The 20,301-nt window shown below is 38.4% G+C and overlaps 2 protein-coding genes and 1 long non-coding RNA gene across 5 annotated transcripts; 2 read left to right on the forward strand and 1 right to left on the reverse strand.

Moving 5' to 3' along the window:
• Positions 1-315: 315 nt before the first annotated feature.
• On the reverse strand, positions 316-20,251 carry rassf4a (Ras association domain family member 4a). Of its 2 annotated transcripts, none has more exons than XM_044214713.1 (11): positions 20,139-20,251; positions 14,174-14,242; positions 13,952-14,027; positions 6,496-6,602; positions 5,285-5,364; positions 3,780-3,949; positions 3,274-3,375; positions 3,134-3,185; positions 2,913-3,034; positions 1,858-1,955; positions 316-846 (listed from the first exon to the last, which is right to left on the reverse strand). In XM_044214713.1, the coding sequence occupies exons 2-11, from the start codon at positions 14,224-14,226 to the stop codon at positions 777-779; spliced, it is 930 nt and encodes a 309-aa protein (XP_044070648.1). In that variant the 5' UTR covers positions 14,227-14,242; positions 20,139-20,251; the 3' UTR covers positions 316-776. The 2 variants fall into 2 exon arrangements, with proteins under 2 accessions (XP_044070648.1, XP_044070649.1); XM_044214714.1 differs by lacking the exon at positions 20,139-20,251 and adding an exon at positions 14,808-14,914.
• LOC122884605 lies at positions 6,623-10,123 on the forward strand. Of its 2 annotated transcripts, XR_006379927.1 has the most exons (3): positions 8,578-8,734; positions 9,209-10,055; positions 10,109-10,123. It is a non-coding gene; the product is annotated as an uncharacterized LOC122884605 (long non-coding RNA). The 2 variants fall into 2 exon arrangements; XR_006379926.1 differs by lacking the exon at positions 10,109-10,123 and having other exon boundaries at positions 6,623-8,734; positions 9,209-9,895.
• Positions 14,941-16,801, forward strand: LOC122884604 (C-X-C motif chemokine 9-like). Its single transcript, XM_044214716.1, has 4 exons — positions 14,941-15,101; positions 15,292-15,421; positions 15,531-15,614; positions 16,207-16,801. Exons 1-4 carry the CDS (start codon positions 15,035-15,037, stop codon positions 16,337-16,339), a joined length of 414 nt encoding a protein of 137 aa, XP_044070651.1. The 5' UTR covers positions 14,941-15,034; the 3' UTR covers positions 16,340-16,801.
• Positions 20,252-20,301: the final 50 nt, after the last annotated feature.

Here is a 20,301-nt window from a genome sequence, read left to right on the forward strand (position 1 = left end):
TCTTGCTGTTTGTGTGGGAAACTGTGGGAAAAAGGAACAGCCCTCCATTCTCAGGATACCCCCATTGTGTAATGTTGATAGGTTCTCACACACACACACACACACACACACACACACACACACACACACACACACACACACACACACACACAGCTCATGGGAACTAGCTGGGAAAGAGGGTCCCTCAGAAGAACAATGCTAATCTTTGCTCCAGTCACTGTGGAAGTACAGGAAATAATAAAGATGGCGGTTTTCTTTGTGGGAAGGCCGGGCTGGGTATTATGTTTGGTGTCAGCAGAGATCCAACAGCATTTATAAAGGTCACACTAAAACGGATTTATTACATAAAAAGGTCAGAGAAAACATTACCAAAAACAGCTTGTATAAATATCCATATTTGCAGTAAGACTTTTCATACAAAATGCAAATATATTAATAGCAGAGATATCATAGCAGTGATACACTTAATAGTAATAACATTAACAAAACAGATCATACAAACTTTTGAGATATGTAATTCTAAAAGTAGAAGCACATTGGTGTATGATATGGTTCTATTGCAGCCTTTACTTTTACCTTTTTACCTTTACCTCTACATTCACTACAGCATTTGGAAATGTTCCCATCGTAAATCAACAATCATTAGTGTTGCAAACACCCCTTCCCCTCACACACACACACACACACACACACACACACACACACACACACACACACACACACACACACACACACACACACACAGAGGTTACGTCAGTACATGCATACAGAAACATTCATACTCTGTCACTTGTGTGATCTCTGCCTTCAAGCTGGTGTTGAATCATAGACCTCAGAGCACTGTACCTGCAGAGGTGAGGAGGAAACACATGATTAAAGACACTCTTACACTCACACAGTCACTCAATTACACACATTAATACATTTATTTACATTCATATAAACAAAGAACATATAAACTAATAAAACATTTCCAAACATCAGTTGCATCTATTACTTTAAAGGATAAGGCTGGTTTTATTTTTCTTATTGTTTCCCATTGAAATACGATAACCAACAATGTGTTACTTGGTCTCCTCCCTGACCCTGTCTGTGGCTCTCAGCCCCAAGCACCCATTCAAAGAAATTACATCACAAATTACAAGTTCCTGCTTAAGACTATAGTAAACAGTGAATTTGTTGGGGACTATTTTCATCTGCGGATTAATACACATTAGTGAGTATATACGGCAGCAAAAAGGGTTATGTGGGATTAACTAAAAATAATCTACAGTGCCCATGTTTATTGTAATGAAAGCACTGTAATAACATGTCAACCAGTACAATAGTGTGACTCATTGATGTGTTTTTAATAGTTTTAATAGTGGGGGTCAATGGCACAGAGGAGTAAGCTAACACAGGCAATACTTGTTAGAAAGATTGTTGGTTTTGGTTTTCATGGAATTTCTTGATAATAAGAACAATATAAAAATCACCAGGATTATTCTTTAACACTGGCAGTTACAATGAGTGTGTGTGTGGTAGATTATACAATATGCCTGTGTAAAAAAATTAACAATATGTTCCGCAAGTGAATGGTCACCATGACACACACACACACACACACACAATGTCAGGGTTACAGGGCTGAAATCTCAGTCATGACTTAAATGATTACACAATCTTGCAAACAGTGAGTGATGAATGTTTCACACAAACACTGTCCTCATTGAAAGCCTTGTTTTGCTTCTGTAATGCCGGCAGGAGACAGATATTGGCTTCACATAATGAAATAGACGTGTCTTTAAAGAAGGCTTTGTCTAGATTGGACTCTAGTTTTGTAACTGTGTTTGCTGAGTAGAGAGACTCTTGACTTACTTTTTGGTTAGTTTGTTTATCTCACGTTCCTCTTCCTCTTTAAGTTTCTCTACGAAGCTGTCTAAAACAGGAATCTCAAACTTTATGTATTGGGCAACCTGGGTAGAAAAAGATTCAGAGATATCAGTACGAGCAAGCTACACATGTCCTTGATTAAATGATACTACATGTGCCCATACTGTAGATACACAGGCATCCAAATAAAAGAATTAAAACAATACAAATAAAATAATAAGAGAGAAAGTTGACTGTCGGCAACACAAGATGATACCTTTCCACTAGAGGGTAAAACACAGTAGAAAAGCTTTACCACTATCTTAAAGGGTCAGTTCACCACATTTACAGCAAAAAACCAAAAACAACCAAACAAACAACATAAATCATAAAAAAAACACATGTTTTACATAAAAAACCCCACTTTAAATTACATTTAAAAAACCAACAGGAGCATTTGTTTCCAGACAGCTTTCCTGTTATTATGGATAATCCAGAGTGAACAGTTTTTTATAAAGGACTATATATTCAATCCAGTGTAGATCAATATAGATGTCAAGTGTTTTCTGAGGTTCATCCAGAGTAACTTGGAGTTTATTTCTGGAAAGAAACATTACTGCTGAATGTTTCAAATGTAATCACCACCATTCACCTACATTGTGATGGCGTCAAGGGAAAAAATAATAGGTGGATATTTCAAAACAAAACTATTGCTAGATACCACTAGAAGATACCACTTTAACTTTTACTCATTACTGAATTGATATGTATGAGAGTGATTCCAATCATAGACAATCCAGAAAGGTTATCCAGCAACAATTTGGTTTTATTTATATTACTCAGTGCAGTCACAACACACAGTCGGTCATCTTAGCCTATTGTTTCAGTCCTGAAACAGGATATCTATCCTCAGCTTGCTAAATTTAACCTGACTGTCTATCATTGGCCCATTGTATCATTGTGTGTCTATGTTGAGGACTACACAAAAAATTAAAAAGGGGTCAATGGTCGTGAACAAGATGAGAGAATAGAGATAGAGGTGGCAGGAGGCCCAGACTCACATCATATGTGACTTCCTCTCCCAGGTCGGCCTCCGTGATGAGGATCTTGGAGATTTTCTCACAAGGTCCATAAAGCACACGAGCCACCAGCGGGTATTCACCATCCCTCAGTCGGGTCCTCTCTACATGGTCATAGACAAAGAAAACAACTGACCACAAACACACAAACACAAAAACACAACATTTCTAGTGACAAAACCACAATGAAAGTTATGACTTACCGCCGGACTCATGCACCATATAAAGGACAAACTCTTCAGATTTATTCTCCACCTTAAAAAGACACAAATACAGATTATTTCTAGTTTTAAGTTTTACTGAAACACCACTCACCAGGTGTAAACAGCATCTTACTGCTTACCCTAAACTTGTGTAGCAGCAGGTTGAGGACTTGTCCAGTGGTCATGGAGCTGTTTACACGAACGTTAGTGACCGAACCATAGGCTGGAGTAAATACAGATGTCTGGAAGAGAAACAAACATGCAGAAATCTATAACGGGGAGGACACAAAGTACAGGGAACTTTGCTTCATCAACAGTTGTGAGTGAGTAGGGATTCCTGGACTTGAACATGTTGGACATTTTGAACAGGAAATATAAAACAGAAAGGAAATCCCTCAGTCTGCAGCTGGAAGCTGTTCAATAACAACACACACATACTGTATTCAGGAGAAACTGATGAAGGAAGGCAATATAACCTTGTACTCTGTGGCACATTAATAAAATCAGCCCACAGCAGGCTGTTGTGAAACTCAGCACAAGTGCAGGCACACCCGCACAGGAAACTTCTGCCCCTCTGCACCTGGAGATGTGTCAACAACGGGATACATTAACGTGTGTGCTCGTATGTGTGTTCTGTTTATTGTACCTTGTGGTTGTAGAAGTGTCCGTTGATTGAGAACCTGTGTGTGCGCAAGCGCTGCAAGTCTCTGGCAGTGTGTGTTCTTGACCGCCTCTGAACCCGCATGAAGGAAGCATCACTCCTGGTCCTCAGCAGCTGAGGAGAATCCTCTTCCTCCTGACCGCCGACATCACCACCTCAGGGATGCACGTAAACAGAAACACACCACTCTTACTGCGTGCATCAGATGGTGCCTATTTTTATATACGTCAGCAGCTATGTGTGGCAGTTACACTGAAAGGGAGTTACAAAACATTTGCAGATAGTTTTATGATTTTATGTTTTTTTTTTCCAGATTTCTTTACTTTTAGCTTTCATTGTCTGTGACCCATAATTTTGATCATCACATATACACAACAACAGGCTCTTCTCTCTGCTGTGGTCAAGGAGGTACTATCGCTGCCTCAAGGCCAAAACAGAGAGGATGAGGAGGAGTTTCTTCCCTCAGGCCATTCGGGTCCTGAACCTGTGACTTTACACATAGATATAATTCATAATTATATTATATTATATTATATTATATTATATTATATTATATTATATTATTATAATACCTATAATACCTGCCATACATCACTGTCATACTAATGTCATCTTATATTGCATATATTATTATGTGCTTGTTTCATTGTTTCACAGTTTTTTTTTCTGAAACTCATAACTCAACTCATTTAAACTCATTCTGATTTTCTTGATTATTGTTTCACTTTCATTTATTTTGAACCCTATTGTCTATCCAGATCTATTTATGTATCTATTTGTTAGTTGTTCTGGAGCTAGGCACCTAAGAATTTCACTATGTGTTGTAATGTGTATGATTGTGTATGTGACAATAAAATTAGATGTGTTTGGAGGACAACATGTCAGTTTAAAAAAATAAAACTAACTGAATAAACAATAGGTTGATTTAATTAGTTCAAATAACTAATGAACACAACTTGATCTATATGGCCACTTCACAGCATTTTTGAGGGTTAAAAACTAACCATTGTCCAGATACTACATCAGTGTCCCCGTTAAAAAAAGCCCTTCTATACTCTCTAAGCCAAAGCAGTGTTGGTTCTCCTTACCTATTTCATCTCATTTATAGAATTTGACCAATGTTTAAGACAAATTGAGAAAAAATTTATAGCCAATATCTTATGCCGATTTTCACTGTTGTTAAAATATTTTCTGAAGAATCCTTTTACTATCAAGTGTATGAATGTGTCTGTATCCAACAAAAATACATGCCCTGCTCCATCACATGTTAGGCCCATCAGTTTTTTTCACTTCAAGATTACAAGCTATATTTTAACTTTATTGCAATATACACACTATAAATATCCTCTTTTGCTCTCAACTTAAGATCTTTAGTGTATAAGTTACTGGTAGGTACAGAATGATCTGTTCTGTCTGATCTGTTCTAATCTGTTTCAGCATGTCCAGCAGGTGTGTGTGAGAGAGAATGACTGCACGTGTATGTTACTCACTAGCTGGTCCAGTTTCTCCGTCCAGTGAATTATTGTTACACTCCGCTGATAACTGCTTTTCCACAGCAGATCTATCGTTTCTGTAGAAAGACAGAGGATATGTGTGTTTACTGTATGTTAACATTCATAACACTCTTTACAGTATACAATTCTTAAAATGCAACCTGGTGTTGCCAAAAACATAAACAAACCATTTAGCAGATCTTAATTCAAGGTCTACTTACTAGATTTTTTTGAGAGCTTTCAATTGCATCTCACAGTCTTTACTGAGATGCGGTCCTGGAAAAAGCTAGTGGGTGGACCTTGAGTTAAAAGAATGACATTTTGGAAAATATGTTTATTCGCTTTCTTGCAGATAAAATCAATACCACTATATTTAGTCAGTTAAATATGAAGCTACAGCTAGGAGACAGTTAGCTTAGCTTAAATACTGGAAGCAGGGGGAAAACAGCTATCTCCCTAATTAATATGTTATTTCTTGTTTGTTTGTTGCTAGTAGGCAGATTTTTTTAAACCTTTGGACAGAGCCTGGCTAGCTGTTTCCCCTCACTTCCAGTGTTTATGCTAAGCTAAGCTAACTGTCTCCTGGCTGACAGACACTTGTCAAGAAAGCAAATAAGTGTATCTCCCAAGACAATATCGTCAAACTACTGTTTCCAAAGTCAAAGATAAACTTTCACATCATGCAGGTAATTAAAGATATTAGACCTGTAGTTAATGTGGTTTATCACTGGTATATTTAAATTTTCGGACACTATATTTCCTAAAAATACTGTCCTTTATATTGAAAAGTCCATATCTTTTTTCATGTAAGACACAAGAGTGAAGAAGACAACTTAAATCTCCTCCTCTATATCATTGACTATGGCTGCAACTAACGATTCATTTTTATTATAGATAAATCGGCCATCTGCAATAATTTTCTTCTTCATATTATATATTTCACCTTTTTAGACTGTTTGTTGTGCTGCTGTAACATGTAAATTTACCCTTATATTTTATCGTATACAGCAACATCATGTACTACACTGGTTTCCTCAGTTTCCTTAACTAAATAATACAGGGTGGGGATACTGGTAAACAAAGAGGTGAGTTGTTAGACTTTCTCTGCTATTGTGTGAGAAGTCCCTGTTGACAGTGTTGTAGTTACAAGGCCCACATCTGTTTGTTCAGCACATGATGGCAACTGTGTTTCGATCAGGTCGTCGTACCGGTTGAGACGGAATCTTTCATTGTCATCGTACATCTGAAGTCTGATTGGGCGGCGTAGACCCCAGTAGATGTTCAGCAACCCCTCGAGGATGAGCTCTCCATCCTCCTACACACACATGCACACACACACACACACACACACACACACACACACACACACACACACACGTATAACAATAATTATTCAGCACTCATGGTCAGAGAGGATATCCTGCTGGCCGCCCGCCACAGCGACTCAATATCAGGTGTACGTGCAGGAACAGTCGCTCACAGCTACAGGGTGAACCCTCTCATCTTGGAGAAACCCCGTCAGGGTTGACCCACCCTTTATTACACAAGGGTGAAGTCACGTCTTAAAAGGCAGCAATAATGAGAACAGAAGCACGACTGCTTTGGGTCACGTATGCGCAGGGGGAGGCGTTATTGATTTCACAAAACTGAAACTCTAAATTTAGAAGAAATTGCTGCATATGTTCTGAATGCAGAGGAAAAAAAACAGTATCTGTCCCCTTGTTTAAGATTGTTACAGTTGGCTTTTAAATGTAAAACCAAAACCACAAATTAAAAATATAGCTCTCTAACATGTTGGACTGAATGGTGTTTTTTGTGCATATATTACAATTGAACGAGCATTACATCAAATATTAGACCACAGTCACAACTGTGAGTGTTGTAGTCTCAGAGCAGATACTCTTGTCAGTTTCCTTTGTCCAAAACAGCTTGTTATATCATCACTATATCTAATTTGATTTGATACCCCAGAATACAATGCAGATCTTTTAACCCATATTCTGCTGGTGGAAAAGAAAATCAATTTGTCACAGAGGTTTTAACACCAGAGTAAAACAGATTAGAGTTAAAAGGAGAACATTTCAGTAATTTTCAGTCTGATCAGTTGATACCAGTTGAAAGTTTGTGGTTAACCTGTAGCATTTTTGGTTAAGTAAAAATTATTTGTAAACACATAAATAAATGGAAATATACATCAGGGAAAGTGTTGACCTTTAATTTAAATCAAAATGATTTAGATCTAATTAGAAATGATATAAATCGTGATAATTTTAATTAGTCCCCTGTAGTAGATAACATACTTTATTTAGGATATATATTAGTGTATATAGGTTTATATATACATAATGTACAGTATATAGGATTTAGTAGTATTTAGAAGTTGATCTTGCACCAGGCCTTCACTAAAACAGGAAGGCAGTTTCTAGATGCTTTTTGATTGTTTTTTGATTTAAACAATTAAAAGGCATCTAGAAACTGAGGAAAACTGATCAAAAATTTAGGTTGTAGGTAAAACAGTTTAAGATTTAGGCAGAAATGCTGTAAAGTGCTCCTGTCATCTCTAAGCATGTGACCACTGAGGACACACACACTGAAAGCAGTTCAGAATCAGAATGAGAAATACTTTATTGATCCCCGAGGGGAAACTCTTTCGTTACAGCTGCTCACTATCATGTCAGTGCACACAGGAATAGAAGTACTAATAGAATAGAAATAGAAATAGAAATAGTAATAAAATAAGTCCACAACCAACAAGTTGACCAGATGATCTCAGACTGCTGTAGGAGCCACGTGATTTGTTGGTGTTAGACGCAAACAGCTTATGGAGTTAAACTAATTATCCATGCTGGCTGGGCCTCTACATGTATGCCTCACATGTTTAGACTGTAAATGGTTTAAAATGTTTTTTACTTTATACTTCTAATCGTTATATCCTAATTGTACAGCGGTGGGACCAAAAGGAGGCTTGTCAGTGAGAAATGTGCAAATTGCTGAAAGAATAACAATACTGGCGATGAACGCAGTCCATTTTTAGTACCATTTTTAGATGGATAACAATCATTTTAATACAGAAATGTCAGAGACTGGAGAGAAGAAGCAGAAAGTGGGTTTTTGGAGGTGAGAAAGATTGCTCCCAGGGCTTCATTGTTTCTGGAATATAAACATTCAGAGCAGCTGCACCACTGAACCTCCCTAACCCACCACTCCTGCCTGTTTCCTGAACAGGCATGCACACACCCTCACAGACACACACACACACACACACACACACACACACACGTGAGTAAGGTCAGCAGAGCTATTTTTGGAAGTAGCGGTTAATCGCTCTGCTTCAGCGTGCCTCTATAAAGCCTGGATACACGCTCCAGTCCAGTTATACTCAACTGAGTAGACTAGACATCACTCTGTTTCACTCTGCGTGTGAAACCTACAACTCAAGCATCAAAGGTGAGTGTGCTTCTTCTTCTTTTTGTTCATTATCAGCTATTCTTTATTTCTACGAGTTGATTTTAAAGGAATTGTAGCAACGATACATATTTTACATTAGAAAAGAGACATAGAAGATGAAAAACACAAATTATGAAATAGAGTTTACTGTTCGACAGCAATTATAACATTGTTTCTTAATTGTAATTCACACTATACTACTAATACCCTTCTTTACTACTAGTAAAGAAGGGTATGTACAGCTATCAGTTTAACTATTAAAGCTATTAAATAGCAAAAGGCTAAAAGACAGTAGGCAAAACAGCAAATGCAGATACACAACCACTGTGGCTGATTTTTTAGCAGCACAGTGACAGGCCCTTATTAAAAACAGAAAATTAAAATCCCTACATTTGTTTTATAGTTTTATTTATTTTATGTCATTGAAGTCTGTAGACAAAGTCTAACTATTTTATTTTTCATCTCCCGCTGCAGCATGAAACGCAGGCAGTTGTTGCTCTTTCTGCCTCTCTTACCCACCATTACTGAGACGCTCGAGGACTTGCCTGTCCATCCCTCATCCACCCAATCTATGCAGAGCTCCCAGTCTCTAGAGGACTACATGACCAGTATCCAGGCCCTCGCCCGCCCTGTTGAGGCCCCAGGCTGCGGCCCCGTCAGACACCAGACGTCCCCCTGGCTGCGGCACTTCTCAAAGGGTCAGATTAAGCTCTCTGTCTCAGCCTCACTTCCTTGCGGGTCTCCCCACACACTAAGGACTTCCAGGCCTTACAGTCTGAGTCTAAACAGCAAAGAGGATTTTTCTCTCAAGATGGGCAGAGAAAAAGACTTCATGGGCAAAGACCCCGTAGACTGGCTGTTTGGACAGATAAGGACTTGAAGAGAGTTGTGGGAAGCACAGAAGGCACTTTGGTGGAGTATCTCATAATCAAAAATGGCTGGAAGAACCTGCTCTGTTTAGGAAGATGAAAACAATGCAATGTATGATGGGACTTATTATGATGGCTGGACAAAGACAAAATCACCTAAAGGCTTGTGAGAAAAGTGAAGATCTATTTATTTCTATGCACTGAGGACTCAAGTCTACATGTTTACGGTATTCAATATTTTGTAAAGATGTAAAGGATATAGTTTCTAATAAAATACAAAAATAATAATGTATTTATTCTTTGCTGTTTCTAAAGTTACATTACATCTCAAATCCAGTTGAAAATAGAGCTGAAGTGATTAATCAGGCAGAAAATTATTTGCAACAGTTTCAACAATTGTTTAATCCTTCAAGTCATTTATCAAGCAAAGCAAAAATGCCAAACATTTTCTGGTTCTAGCTTTTCAAATTTGCTGATAATACTTTCATACTTTTACTTAAGTGAGATTATAAATGCAGGACTTGAAGTATTTTAAGTGTTGTTTTGATACTTCTACTTAAGTAAAGGATCTGAATACTTCTTCTACCGCTGCTCCAGACCAAGCCTCAAATCTAACAAAAACTCAGCATCCAACTGCCATTTAGTAGTAATCAGTGGTGCTACAGTGGTGGCCTTTTAAACTAAACAGTACCAGATACAGCCATTAGAGGGAGCTGCATGCACATAGATTGATGTTTGAGGTTATTACAGTGGACAAGTACAGGCAAATACATTCAACCTCTCCTGTGTTTTACAGAGCCCAGTGTTGACTGACTAAAATCTTTTGACTACATTATGAACAGATTATTTAGTAGCAGGGGGGTTTAGAGGTTAAAATGACATTCCTTTAACCAGAAGACCATGGTTTACAGCCCTTTCAGCACAAATCCACCATGCTGAAGTGCCCTTCAGCAACACAGCTATCAATACCGGCTGCAGTAAGGCTGTTGCTCTGCAGTCTGAGCAGTGAAGGAGAAAATACCTCCTGCAATCAGCATCATCTACATTATTACAGCTAATACACATGTCAGAGCTTGTTTTCTCCTCAAAACTGGGTTAGTTTATTGTGGATGGAGCTGAACCTCCAAGTCAAACCACCTGACATGTCCTCCCACAACATGACTAACACACATCACCTGACTACACCTGCAGAGCGTGATCATGATGTCATCTTTAAACAACAAATGCTTGTACTCTCTTCACACTTCTTCTTCACACAGAACGTATTTGCATCAGTCTGGATAATAATTATAATATATATATATATATATATATATATATATATATATATATATGAATGATGGTGCATGTCTACGGCTGGTTTTCATCTAAACTCATTCACACAGTCACTGTATTTTCTAGAAATTCAGGAGTTCCCAAATTTTGGTTTTAGGCCAGCTTCCAACCCAAGAATGTCATTGCTGGTTAATGCTTTGTCCTGCATACCCACAAAAATATGATTCACTGTTGAGTAACCTTTGGCCTCACTCCATTAGCTCTAACAATGTTACTCGATCATGTCAAGCTGAAATTATTAGAGCAAGAGAATAGAGAATTTTACATAAAGGAGTTCTTCACCCATTTCAACATGATCATGATCATATTGTGACATATGTTCAGTATATACAGCATTACAGTTGTCACCATGATATCACAGTGTATTTTTTGTAGGAAGGCTTTTTCACCACCACAAATCCTGCCCTAAAAATACCGTAACAAAAAAGTTAATTTGGCAGCTGTTCTGAAGCTTTCGATCATATCATATGATCTTCATCAGCAGATGATGTTGTCCAGTTGTCACGGTACGGTTGATCTTCAAATTTCTGTTTTTCTGAGCACTTTAAGGACACTTCATCCATGTTGGTTTCAAAGTTGAGATTGAAATTTCATTCTTGACATTGGAAAAAGCAATTAACAAACCAATTGATCCATTTAGTAGCTGTTCTGGAGCTTTAGATTGTATCACATGATCTTAAAATTGAATTTTGAACATCTACAATCAAAAGAACTTTCAATCTAAAAAACGTTTCTGTAGATTCAAAATGTAATTCTAACTTTCATGGTTTCATGTCTTAGTTTTATTTCTCATAGTATGTTTTAGTAAAGATAATGATTCTAGGACTTCTGTCAAAATTTGTCATTCTTGCAACAGCTCGGCCTGCACTTACACTACCATGTAAGGTGCAGTTGGACTGAGTCGGAAAAGATGAACAGAGCCATCAAACAAGACAGTAAAACAACAAAATGTGATGTACTTTATGTACCTGTTACTTAGTATAAGAAACACAGAGATGAGACTTAACATAAACAAAGTGGTTCTTTAAAGACACTACAAGCAGAATTTACTGATGACACATAGTGGGTACTGTTTAATGCCAGTCATTCCAGACTACAAACTAGTCATACGTTTCTTATGCGTAATCTTTACAAAGAGTAGAGTACATTTCCACCGGATACACTTAACAGTGGAACAAGAATAAACTTGTGATTTTTTTCAACAAAATGTTTAGCAGGATCCAGTTTCAGATCATCACTCAGATGATCAGATTGTGCTAGTATAGCTTTGCTTCTGCAGTAAAAATAGATTTTCTTTGCCAGCAAATGCAGCATTTCAGTCACACTAGACTGAACTAGCGATGTCGTCTTTGCACAATACATACAGAAATAGACTGCCCAATATCACCACATTTGGCACAGTATGATGTAGGATTGAGTGATGTGCCCTAGCCCACAGTTCCCATCAAGTGTTCCTGACCCTAGACTGAACAGTTTTTTAATGTAATATATGTGGAATTTACACTATTAAAACAAAGTGTCTAAAAGGCTGCTATGATACTGTTACACAGCTTGTATTTGCTTTATTGGTAATCAAATTACCAATAAAGCAAATACAAAATACAGGTAACTGTGAGTGCAGAAAGTAGTAGTAGTAGAACATAATCACACAGAAAGCAACATATACTGTAGAATCACCTGTGTTCACTGCAGTAGTCTCTTTTTACAGCTTTAGAAATATATATTCATTATTATTCTACAAGTCTGGACTGAATCTATTTAGCTTTAGTTAGTGAAGCAACATGTTTTGTTTGAATTACTGACTCACATTTTCAGCAAAGTTAAAAGATGACACACTGTTAAAATCCCACATTAAAGCTTCAGAGGACCTAAAACAAGTTATAGTGGTGTAATGCAATGTGTTGAGTCATTCTCTATAATGTGGCATTATAATGAGTAGAATTCTGTTTAATATCTTTTCGTCAAATATTAATGTTGTAAAAATGACCCTTTTAAGAGGTCCAAGCTATTGTATCCTTATTTTTGGTATAATGTTATGTCAATATTGTGATATCAGTGGTCCCTCTATTATGCATGTGTATGTTGCCTGTACCCATATTATGTATGTTACTGTGGGGGATTTTCCCCAGAGTGAGACAATGTAGTGGGTCTGGCTCAGGGGACAAAAATGAGGGACAGATCATGACCACCCTGCCCTGCATCACACACACACACACACACACACACACACACACACACACACACACACACACACACACACACACACACTCTTTCTCAAAAACCTGCTAGTGAACATAAAGGGGAACTCCCAACCATAAAACCCATAGAATGATTATCAAACAAATAACCAAGCTCCTGCAAACAGTTCTACAGACACACCACAACAGCAAAACATTTACTGTGGAAATACTTTGCTAAGTGGTTAGTGTACATGGCTAAAAATCTGAGATCCCTCCCTCCATTTTGAGGGAAGAGGGGGCTTTTTGTGGTTTGTCTGCCGCTTGGCATGTTGGGAAAAAAACCCAAGAATCGCAGTTCTGTGCTCAGCACTGCAGCCACATTGGAAGCTTATTTGGTCTCAGGTTTTTTGTCAAATCGTAGAAAAGGTTTCAGTCGTAGTCATCTGGACACTGTTTTCAGAATCAAGACGTTTCGGCTCCCATCCACAAGTCATTCTCAATTGATTCTCATTCACAATTGAGAATGACTTCCGGATGAGAGCCGAAACGTCTTGATTCTGAAAGCAGTGTCCAGATGACTACGACTGAAACCTTTTCTACGATAGAACACTCCTGGACGAATGAGGGACTACACCGTCTTGTTTTTTGTCAAAGTACATCCCAGTGGTGGTTTAAGGTAGTAAAGTGCTGGTTTAACTAGTTCCAGTTTTGGAATGTGTGCAACCCACACACACAGTTGAGCAATTGCCAATAACTCTCCCTGTTTATCTTTTTTTATTTCCGCCAGCACTGCGTCCTGTTAGGTGGTATGTCTGCGGCTGAGCCTTTCTTACCTCGCGAGTCCTCAGCTGGAAGTTTTTCCCTTCGTGGTAACAGTTGTAGGTCCTAAGCAGTGACAAAATGTCAGACCTGAATATAAACACAAGACCACAAAGGGTAGATTAGCACTCATAGTTCTCAAACAATGCAAGCAATGATGAAATTTAATACATGTAATCATGATTTTACTTTATTGTATCTAATTACTGTGCAGTGAGGGAACTAAAAAGACTTACGTTGGTATAAGTTTCTCTTCACTGAGCTTCACATAGGTCTGACGCTCACCCATTCTGACTAGAGCCCAGCTATGAGAAGACATAAAGAGTGTATTATTTTATCTCTTAAACACTGTATATAATCTTAACTTATGACTGATTCTCTATAAATGATGATGTGCATGTACAGATAACCTTAACTATTCCCAGAGAGAAAATTGGTTTGACCATTGATAAATAAAAAATATGCACATTAGTTTAATGTGCTGTCATGTTTCATTTTTGAGTCAATTGGGAGGATTGGATAGTTTTTTTTAAATCAAACGCTGCTGAACAAATGGCTCATGCGGTAAAAGCAGGGACAGGGAATTAGGAGAAATCACATGGTGTTGTTGAAACAGAGCCAACGGACTGATAGAAGTATCACGTTGAGGCAAGGCTCAACAAAGCCTGGAAAACACGTCTTCTATCTCATTCAAGGATAACTCCAGCGACTGTGGAAAGATTCAATAATTAGAAGAAGAAGAAGAAGAAGAAGAAGAAGAAGAAGAAGTACTCAGTCATCTCACAGTTTCTAAAAAAAACCAACAACCAGTCTGCAACACCAATGTCTTTTTTGTACAATAAATTAAATGCACAGTAAAAGAAAGGAAACCTATTAATCACTGTGTCCTTCAGGGTGTCAAGTCTATCCTGACAAAGCCAGAGGAATGGTGTCCCTGATCCCTGAATCCTGAGTCCAGATATTTAAAAAGGAAAGTGCCTTGGGGAATTTCCTGGTTTGGAAAGCCCAGCTCTGAGTGTGCAGGGGGGAGGAGCAAGAGTATAAAACAGCAACATGTGGCTCAGAGGCTCAGTTTTAACGCTCAGCTTGTCTCCAGTATGAAGCTTTATCTTCAGTCAGTCTCTCAGCTCGCCTTCCTGAGCCTCTGCTGTGTACTGATCACAGGTAAGAATCTACGGATTCATCAATGCTTATATCTGTGTGTTTTTCTTTCATAAAATCTGGATACAGAAAAAGTGTTTTATTTGGGCAAAGATGTCTGAGCAAATGAACTTGCAGTAACTTAATCTCTGCTCATGTTGCACTGTATTGAAGTAACGTGTAATCCTGTGTTACTGTGTCTGTGTCTGTGCAGTGAGAGAGTCAGACAGCACGTTTGTCCCGGGAAGATGTGTGTGTCCACAGACGCAACCAGGTGTCAGAGGGCAACTGAAAGAGCTCACGGTCTACCCAAAAAACCCCAGTTGTCACAAAGTCACAGTAATGTGAGTACCAAATCCTGCAGACACACTCCCATTAATGCACACACACACACACACACACACACATCCAGATGAGTGTAAGTAAATGTGTGGGTTTACATGTGTTTTTCAGAGTGACACTGAGGAGTAACAACACCCTAGTGTGTCTGAATCCAGAGGCACCGATGGGCAAACAGCTGATTCGCTGCTGGAATAGGTGAGAGCATTGATCAGTGAAACTTAAAACCTTGCCTCTGTAAGGGATTCGAAAGCTTAAGGAATATAGCTTTGTCAACCCCCAGTGTATCATGCAATCCTTCTATTTAGTTAACAAAAATTCTGAAATTACGTTTGCACATGACAACAGCAACATGCAATATTTTTATTACTCGAAGGATTGCAGAATATTATTAGCTAAATTATAAAAATAGCCAAGTGTCCTAATTGGTTCTTAAGGGGTTCCACCCGTCTTCATATTTCCTGTAAATCATGGCCAACAGTATCTTATTTGTTGCCAAGCGAGTTCTTGTCCTAACAAAGCACCTTTGAGCAGTTTCTTTCCTCCACATGTTTTGCTACCTGTGAGACAGGAGAGAATGTCAGTTAGTGCCTCTAACATAGTGGTAATCAGCTCATTTTGTATTAGAACCCAAATTTGCAATTTTTTCACGCTTTTCTTTCTTGGTGTCTATGAATAGAGTGGGCATTATCACGTCTGATCAGCTGAGAGGTCTCATCTTAATCAACAAGTTGTGTGATTTCTACAGGAGTATCAGGCTAAAGTGTGTATTTCTGTGTGTATTCTCTAGAGCTCATAGGTTGGGTCGTGATGTGACGCTGTGCCTGAAGAGAAGGAGGAGAGGGAGACGAGGTCAGCACCAGCGGTCTCGACAGAGGAGCCGGGGCCACAACAGGAAAGCCTCATCCTCTAACTCCCAGTAGTCAAGCAGCCTGACAGATGATACAAAGCTACTGCAAGGAGAGAACTGTGTACATGCTGATTCTTGCCACACTGTGGACTACATACCACCAGGGGCCGTTAAAAAACCCCAACATGCTACCACTTTTCTTTCTATAAACGTCACACAGCTATGATGTCAAGCTCTCCTAAACTGTTGTCTGGGCTGTAAATCAACCTCGCTTCCTAGGCCAGCAGCAGAGGGCTTTATTTTTTTATGTGCAAATGACTGATGTGATGTTGAAAACTAAGCCCTGGAGGCTTGTCATAAATGTTAACAGTTTTAGCTTTTAAACTCTGTTAAATGGTCAATATATTGTTTATGTGTAGTTATGTGTATGCAGCTGGAAAAGCTAACTGAATACACTTAGTTGGTTATTTATTTTTATGTGAACATGGGCATTTTTCAGACATTGTTTTTTTTAAATAAAGAAATCAGAACAATAGTGTGACCGTGTGTGCTATTTATTGTTAAAACTCCCGATTATCTTTAGAACTGAACATTAGGGAAAGGTAATTAATTACTTGGCAGGATATGAGAGGTCACTTAACCCACAGCCTCAGCTTTAGTTAATAAACTACAGGATGTGAGTCAGCAGCAGGAACAAAGCAAACGTGTTTCACTCAAAACATCTGCCCAAATATCTCAAAGCTATAAAAGGAGCTAACTGTGCATTGTATTACAATGTGAATCTATAAATATCTCTTTCCATGGCACTCTAGTGTAAAATCTAAAGAGGTGACCGCTTGATGTTAAAGCATTTGCTAGAGGAGGTTTGGAAAACACAATACAATTAATTGTGCATATTTATAGTTTTATACTTTTATGGCCTGGTGGTGTTGCACAACTGAGACGTCCAGGTGTCAGGGTGTCAGGGTGTGGACTGTCACTTTTTATGTCACTTTTGGGGACATTATATAGACTTACATTAATGGAGACTGGAGACTTACCCTAACCTTAACCACTGACCCAAAAATCAGCTTTTTCCCAATTGGACAAGCCATCCCCAATTAACTGGTCTTTAGTCTGAAATGTGTCCCCGAAGGTAGCCTAAGTCTCACACACACACACACACACACACCCCTACACACACATAATGCTTTACATTTGCTGTGCACCCACATCAGTCTGGGCAAAGGAAAGTTAGTAACTAAGGCGTGTGCTAACCTGTTTGGTTATCCACCTAAAATACCTATTGGCATTGATATGGACTCTTGCAAAACTGCTATGTGATCCTGTTATCACTCAATGCTTAACAGCACATGGTAGTAAAATGGAAAGTGAAGGTAAACTGCTCAACAAGAGCACCTTTGTTACAGGCCAGCTGGGTTTTTTAAGAGTCTTTTCATATCTAGTATGATATCGATTAATACAATGAAAGTCTTTGAAGTCAAATATTATTCAGGATTAGACAGGATACTGATTAAGAGTATCTGTTAACAGCTGCAAGATAACTGTCTTATTACGGGATGAATACTGAATACTTCTTCCACCACTGTTAAAATCCCATTTAAGATTTACATTGCAGTTTGTCATTATTTCACACTACTGCTTTCACGTACAACACTTTCACACAAACTGCAGATTTGCTTAACCTTTTCTGCAACACACAAACACATATCTTCCTCTAATGCAAAGGTAACCACATGATTGAAAGTACAAATCATTAAATATACTGTGGCAAATGATTCATTACCAACTTTTATAGTAGTGTGTTTTTTTTTATTTCTCTTATCACTGTGTAATGGTACTGTGTTCAGTAGCAACATATTGTGTTTGTGGTATGTGAAATAAAAGCTGAATGTATATAAGGCAACATGATTTTTAGTATTTATATTTACATTATAAGTCTGAGCTTTGGTCTGACAACTACGCGTTTTTGGGTGTCTGTTGACAGAAAATGAGCAGTTATTAAAACCTATCTAAACAAATCTAGACACAAATCTAAAGAGTCAGCAGATTATAAGAGTAGAAAGCGAAAGGAATGTCTCATTAACAATGCCATCTTATCAGCAATCGTTTCTAATCATAGCTTATGTTTTGCTACAAACTGATACTTAATGTTTACATTTCACTGGATTCTAATGTACAGTGTCTAAAATCACTTTATCCACATTCATGATATTGGTGCTATGATGCTGCCACCTAATGTCTAAAGAAAGCATTATGTACATCTGATCTGTAAAGTGTAGCAGCATTGCTCTGTCTCGCTCAGTGATAGAAGAGACACTGTTTGAATGTTCAGTTGGATTATAATCTCTGACACCAACTGCAGGAACAGAGCCAGCAAAATAGCAGACAAATGTACTTTGGAGCTTTTCAAGTTGTATTTACTCCAAAGTGCTGCTGCCTGAGTTATTGTTTGGGACTCTTCAGTAATTTCTGAGATGATCCATTTAGTTGCAGTGGTCACATGATAAAGAAGGGATGTTAATCAGTTGAAATATTGATGTGTGTCTCATTTAATGTAAATGCAGTTTGGCTTGTTTAATGTAAATGCAGTTCCACTTTGATCTATTACTGACCCATTCATAATAAATGTACCATTTATGGTTTGATGAACCATCACCTGGTTCATCAAACCGTTGATAGTTGTTATTCCTAAAAGCAAATTAGGTAGATCTTTGCCAAGAATAAGATCTGGTACACAGGAAGTGATTCTTTTGCATTTTCTGCAGCTGAAACACAAGTTACTTAGAAGGAAAAAAAATGCTTGCATGAGCAGTGATAGTCACCGCAAAAACCAGGAAACAGGCTGCCTAGTGCTGACCACACTGTCTGACTGGGAAGTGATCTCTGGGAGGCGAGGTGCAAATTCAGCTAAATAATGAACACTGAGCACAAAAGCTGGAGACTAGAGTCTTTTAGATTTCTGTCACAATGCTGCTCCTCTTATTATCTTCATACAGCTGAAGATTCAAATAATAATTACTGAGGCAATAGCAGTACCTATCAGCCCACCTTCCTCCCTTTAATGACTTCTGACCACCTCCAATTTCATCCAAGTAAACTGCTGACACAGTAGGTGCATAATGGGATGGTCAGTCTATCTCTCATACATATGCATGCATAATAATGGGGTTTAAATATTCCATAACTTAAAGGATTCCAGTCTGTCACCAGTATTATGAATTATTCATGCACTGCACATGACTGCACAGGAAATTGACCAAAAGCTCTGATTTGGGTGAATTTACATAATCTGTCTCTTCTCTTCTCTTGTGACTAAATTGTGCATTACCTCTGTGTCTAAGCTCCTTCGGTGGACAAAGAACCTTCATTGCTAATTGGTTTAATCATCGCGAGATTCATATCCAATTATCGCACCTACTCTGGCAGCTGCGCCCCAAGACAATCCATTCCCACGCGTAAAAGGTCCAGGAGAGCTCCAAATGACGCACACAATGCCATTTCTGGCAAAAATCTTTCCAAAAACGTGAGAGAGACATTTGTCAGCAAATCACTTGCTGAAGAATGATCTATTTCTATTGAAACTATTACTGTAAAGAACGTGTAGTTTTATAGGAGTATACATCAGATTAAAGATGACTAAAAAGGAAAGTTTTTCATACCAGTCACCACTGCATCATAAATGCAACAAACAAATTGAATTTACACCGTTAGTAACCTGCATCCAACTTCAGAACATCTCCTGCCTCCAGGGCATTATGTTGTTTTCAGGGTTGAACAGCGTGATTGCATCCGTAAAGTTCCTGGCCTCTTGATCTTTTCGTATAAAAATGTACTTCAGTATCCTGAATTTGATCAGTTTGGGGTCTTACCATAGCAGAGAGCGTCCTCCGTCTTCTTCCGTATATCCACCAGCATGTATCACGCTTACCGTTCGTTATCAGTCTTCATACCTCTCCGGTCGTGCGGTATACAGAGCTGGAAGATAAAACTGACAACAAGGTGATCCAATAGAAGGCCGCACAGATACGCCTC

This window comes from Siniperca chuatsi, linkage group LG11 (genome assembly GCF_020085105.1).
Source record: "Siniperca chuatsi isolate FFG_IHB_CAS linkage group LG11, ASM2008510v1, whole genome shotgun sequence".
Lineage (NCBI taxonomy): Eukaryota > Metazoa > Chordata > Actinopteri > Centrarchiformes > Sinipercidae > Siniperca > Siniperca chuatsi.